The 5654-nt window shown below is 37.0% G+C and overlaps 1 protein-coding gene across 1 annotated transcript; it reads left to right on the forward strand.

The window, feature by feature from the left end:
- The first annotated feature begins 572 nt into the window (after positions 1–572).
- Positions 573–4162, forward strand: LOC118729454 (olfactory receptor 6C74). The gene is made up of 2 exons (XM_036456993.1): positions 573–1471; positions 4159–4162. The coding sequence occupies exons 1-2, from the start codon at positions 573–575 to the stop codon at positions 4160–4162; spliced, it is 903 nt and encodes a 300-aa protein (XP_036312886.1).
- The last annotated feature ends 1492 nt before the right edge of the window (positions 4163–5654 follow it).

Genomic DNA, 5654 nt, shown 5'->3' on the forward strand with positions numbered 1-5654 from the left:
ATTTCTCTGTAAAATGATGAAGATGATGAAATGTTACTTCCTACAAAGCAACTGGCTTTTCTGAAGATCTCCTAAGGTTCTGTGTAGCTTTGAGATCCATGACCCAAGGAGATAGTTTTATACTTTGTATTTGTATAAATAAAAACATGAATAATTCTTTTAATTAAAATAACCAATAGAAGAATAGGCCACTGGTTGGCATAAAATAATCTAATGTAAAATAAATATTTTGGGGAAAATTGCAAATACAGAAGATAATAAAATATTATAGATTTTTGTTATTTATATTTATTTTTATATGACATTACCAATGTAATAAGTTTTTTTTTTGAAATGCCTGGATCTACAACCCTTAAGAAAAGAAAATAGAGTTTCATTTAGTTAACAAATTTTAAAGAAAAAGTATGTGAGTGAGTTTTGATAGTCTGTTACTGCTGACTAGCAGGACAGAGAAGGGAGTTGGATATAGGAAGCAATGTGTTTATGGAGCGTCTTAAGCAAATAGTCACCTCATGCTGCCTTTTCCTCTTTAATTTTCATTTCTTCTTTTCCTCTTTTAATAGAAGTCAGCTATGAGAAACCACACGACCGTGACAGCCTTCATTCTTCTTGGTCTAACTGATGATCCACAGTTGCAGGCTGTCATTTTTCTCCTCCTCCTTATCACCTACATGTTGAGTGTCGCCGGGAACCTAACCATCATCACCCTCACCCTCCTGCACCCGCACCTCAAGACGCCCATGTATTTCTTTCTCCGAAACTTTTCGTTTTTAGAAATCTCGTTCACCACTGTATGCATCCCCAAGTTTCTCGTCAGTATAGCAACAGGCGATAAGTCCATCTCTTACAACAACTGTGCAGCACAGCTGTTCTTTACTATCCTCCTGGGCGCAGCCGAGTTTTTCCTTCTGGCCGCCATGTCCTATGACCGCTACGTGGCCATCTGCAAGCCCCTGCATTACACGGCCATCATGAGTGGCAGAGCCTGCAACCTGTTGGTGTTTGCTTCATGGCTGGCCGGTTTCACAATAATTTTCCCACCGCTCCTTGTCGGCCTCCAGCTAGATTTCTGTGCAGCCAACACTGTGGATCATTTCTTCTGTGATGTTTCTCCCATCCTGCAGCTCTCGTGCACAAACACGGATATGGTAGAACTAATGATGCTTCTCTCAGCCATTGTGACGCTCGTGGTTACCCTAGTGTTGGTGATTCTCTCCTACGCAAACATCATCAGGACCGTTCTGAAGATACCTTCTCCTCAACAGAGGAAGAGAGCCTTCTCTACATGCTCTTCTCACATGGTAGTGGTGTCTATTTCCTATGGCAGCTGCATCTTCATGTACGTGAAACCCTCGGCCAAGGAGAGAGTGTCCTTAAATAAAGGGATAGCTCTGCTCAGCACTTCCGTTGCCCCCATGCTGAATCCCTTCATTTACACACTGAGGAACAAACAAGTGAAAGACGCTTTTAAGCACATGGTCACGAAGAACTTTTTTCAACGAAGTGGGCCACTTGAGTGAAGTTCCTGAGGTTATAAATCAAAGAGAACAAGAAGTGTGGGTTGTGTCACAGAGCTCTACAATGTTTATAATTCAAAATAGTATCTATCTTTTGGCTTGTGATTCTCATTGTGGCTTGCCTAATCTCTAAAGTCTAACCTCCACTGCTGGACTTCTTCTTTATGCTGAGAGCACATATAAAAGATATTTCTTGTTTGTAGACAAATTCATGTGTGTGTGTGTGTGTCTAGATTTCCTTTCAAAATTATCTCACAGAAAGACAAAGTGGGACTTAATGTTTTCTATGTTTCTTTTCACTGTTCTGCAATTCAGAGACCCAATTTGGTATATGCTCTATATAGAATTTAACACATTTCGTAGATTTGAACAGTTAATTTGTTTTTTATTGGTGGGTTCCAAATTTTAAATCGGATTTGTAAGTGTGCTTAGTAGGGCTGCAGAACAAATGAATATAGTGGCATTAAATTTCCATTAAGTTAAGGAAATGATCTATAAAAAAGTAGTCCTTATGAAATGTAGTATGGCACTTAGATTTTTCAAATTAGGTAATTTGAGCATTAAAAAATAGATATAATGACTGATCTTATGCAAAATAAAATATTTTTATCCTTTCCCAAATTGTTATACCTCAGTGTGATCAAAAGAAAATATTTTTCTGACTAATATGTTTCCTTGATATTTATCTAGCACTTGTTTCTGCACAATGTAAATGGTGACCTTGTGAATAATTTGCAACTTGTAGGATTATCACTTTTTTGATGTATCAAAATGTTACATAAATTATCCCATACATTTAAAATAATATATTCCTTTGTTAGAGTCTAGATTAGCAAGAAATTTAACATAAACTTTGTGAATATTAGTGAAATTTTAAAAATCTACATATCTAACCTTGCAATCCACCTCCACTCTGACAGCTATCAGTGTGTTCTCACAATGCAATATATAGATGATATATTATAGAGTTGTACGCTTGAAACCTATGTAATTTTATTAACCAATGTCACTCCAATAAATTCAATAAAAAAGAAGTAAAAAGATAAAATTATATTTCTAAATAAATAATAAATGGAGCATTGAGAAGAAGTAGAAAGACTCAAGTATACATTTCAAATAGGGATCATGTTTGTGTAAATGGTTTCCATAAAACCATAATAGCATATTAAGAATATTTTATTTGATGATAAAAATCTATAATAATTTCAACTGAATAGATGACTGAACAGACTGTGTGGGGTGACCAGGCTGGCAAGGGGGGGGTGTTAGTGTGGAGTGGCCAAATGACTGAGCAGCAGGCTGCATGGGGCAACTAGGCTGGCAGGGTGGCAGTTGGGGGCAATTAGACTGGCAGGAAAGGCAATGAAGGGCGACCAGGCCGTTGGGGGGAGAAGGGCAGTTGAGGTGACCAGGCTGTCGGGGGCGGGGGGGGGGGTAATGTGTGGGTGGCAGTTAGGGGCAACCAGGCCAGCAGAGGAAGGCATTTAGGGGTGATCAGGCAGGCAGGTGGGTGAGTAGTTAGGAGCCTGTGGTCATGGATTGTGAGAGGGATGTCAGACTGCTGGTTTAGGCCCGATCCCTAGGGTTGGGCCTAAACTGGCAGTTGGACATCCCCCTAACAAGATTGGAGAGGGTGCAGGATGGTCTGAGGGGACACCCCCCCTGCCATGCACAAATTTTATGCACCAGGCCTCTAGTTGACATATAAAAAGGTACCCTTCAACTTCTCTATTTGACTCTTTTATTTTTTTTAAATATTGAATTTATTGGCTCACAAAACTATACATGTTCCAAGTGTACAACTCAACAACATATCAGCTGCATACTGCATCATGAACCTATTGCCTCAAGCAAAGTCTCTTTCTGTCCCTATTCCCGCCCACTTTTCATACTCCCCAAACCCCTCTCACCTTTCCCTTTTTTACAGCTCAACTTCTTCTGAAGGTATCAGATATTAAGTTTATAGGCACAAAATTTTCTACTTTATGGATAACAATGACACTTGAGAAAAATAGTCACAAAATGTTTGACATCTGACAAATGCCAGAATTCCTCAGATTTCATGTGGACATTCTTGCCTAATCTCAGATTGTCCCCAAAAGCAATTATGTGAAATATTTATTCTACATTTCTATCTTATTTTGCTTTTTGACCATTCATTATATGTGAACATAAAGTCTATTTAATTCTTGTTAAAATTTGTTATGTAGATAAATATATCAGTAATTTAATATAGATAAAAGACTATAATATCTTCCCTTTTCCTTTATATCCAAAATAATTATGAATATCTTTTTGTAAAATTCATAAATATATTTATTAGATTTAACTACTTATACTCCACAGCCCCTTTTTCATCGTTCATTAGTAGGGTGTATATAAATAAATAAGAGAAATGCAAAAAAGTAAACTTCAGGCTTAAGGTATAATGGGAAATAATTAGAAGAAGTAATTTTCTACTTAATTTGCAATAAATCGGGTGTTTCAAATTATTTTTTTCTTTTGTTAATAGCAATGTTAAGCATGTATTAAATATGAACCTATGATTCTCAAATTGTGTTAGACAATTAAAAATATTAAAATCCCATTTGTGCATCTATTTCTGCCATCTTTGATGTACTTTTTTCTCTGCAACTTCAAGATAAATTATTAGCAGGTTGTGTTTCACTAATGTATATTGAATAGTATTAAGAAAAGTTGGATTGGAGGCACATCCATTGTTTCTTAAGTACCCTCTTGTCTTTGATCTCTGGCTTATCCTCCACATTGATGTTGGAACACTTCCTAAGATACAAATTGGTCATGGCACTTTCCTTTAAGAACATTTTTAACAATATTTTTATTGTTGACACTATTAAAGATATTCCTATTTCCCACACTTTGCCCACCTCTACACAGCTCCCCTTCTTCCCTCTGGCCATCAGCACACCATTGTCTGTGTCTATGTGTTATACTTATATGTTATTTGGCTAATTCCTACTAAGAAGTTTTTAAAGGCTTTATATTGCTTACAAAGTAATGTTTAAACTCCTCAAGAGTTTCCATAATCTAGCCATTTCTGTTTCATTTCGTATCTCTTCCAATTAGGAATCCTATGCCTTGATCATATTCCATAGCAAAACGTGTTTTAAAATTGTATGCTCTCACATATATAGAGAGTGTGCATGCTCTTTGCCCAGTTCTTCTCTGCTAGTGTGTAAAACACTTCAAGTATCAGTTAAAGTTGATTAACAGGAGTCTCCTCTGGAAGACTCTGATCTACAAGGCTGTGGTAGTTATGTCATACTCAAAATTTCATGGATTTATACCAACTCTCTCAATAGTGTTATTACAATTAACTATATATTTTTTCTTGCAGTAGACTTTATTTTCTCAAGAGCAAAACCTACATCTTACATATTTCTACATTCTTATCACTTAAACCACTGCCTAGAGAGGAATAAGTAAATTAATGAAGTGATGAATGAACAGAGTTAACATGTTCACTAATAAAATAAGAATCAAATGTGGCCTCTGATGGAGATTAATATAATTCAACTGATGTTGCTATTTAATAAGTGGCAAGATCAGAGCCTCCCTTTGTTTTCAAAAACAACTGACACGAGGCTCTGAGATAAATTTATTTATGGTAGCATGGAAATGCCATGATTTACTGATCTTTACTCAAGCTGAGAATTAAAACCCCAAGCTTGTCATTTCCTTTCTGTAGATTCTTAGTCCTAGAGATAATTACCTAAACCCTCACCCTGAAGGCCTATTTATCTCCATTCCTATGGTGACACAGATTGTCCAGCTTTGCACACAAAGTACAAGTGCTAAGAGCAGAAATAGAAGAGAGGAGACTGGCTATAATTACAAGAACTTAATCTGTGAAATATTAATTGGGCTCTGTTAACTCTACTTGTTCTGTTATGATTAGAAATATCACATTTAAACCTGGCAGGGAGTTGAATGCCCGTGAACATGGGAGTTAACCTCCTTTCCCAAGAACTGCCTATCGTCATGGGAAGATTAACAACAATGTTGGTGAAACAATCGGGTCCTAGAGGTGCCTTCCCTTTGTGACTCTCCACCACCCAGTCTGTACTGCCTATAACCATTATACCTTGTCTGCTTCCCTGTGCCTGTAATTCCCAC

This window comes from Pipistrellus kuhlii, unplaced genomic scaffold, assembly GCF_014108245.1.
Source record: "Pipistrellus kuhlii isolate mPipKuh1 unplaced genomic scaffold, mPipKuh1.p scaffold_m20_p_3, whole genome shotgun sequence".
NCBI lineage: Eukaryota > Metazoa > Chordata > Mammalia > Chiroptera > Vespertilionidae > Pipistrellus > Pipistrellus kuhlii.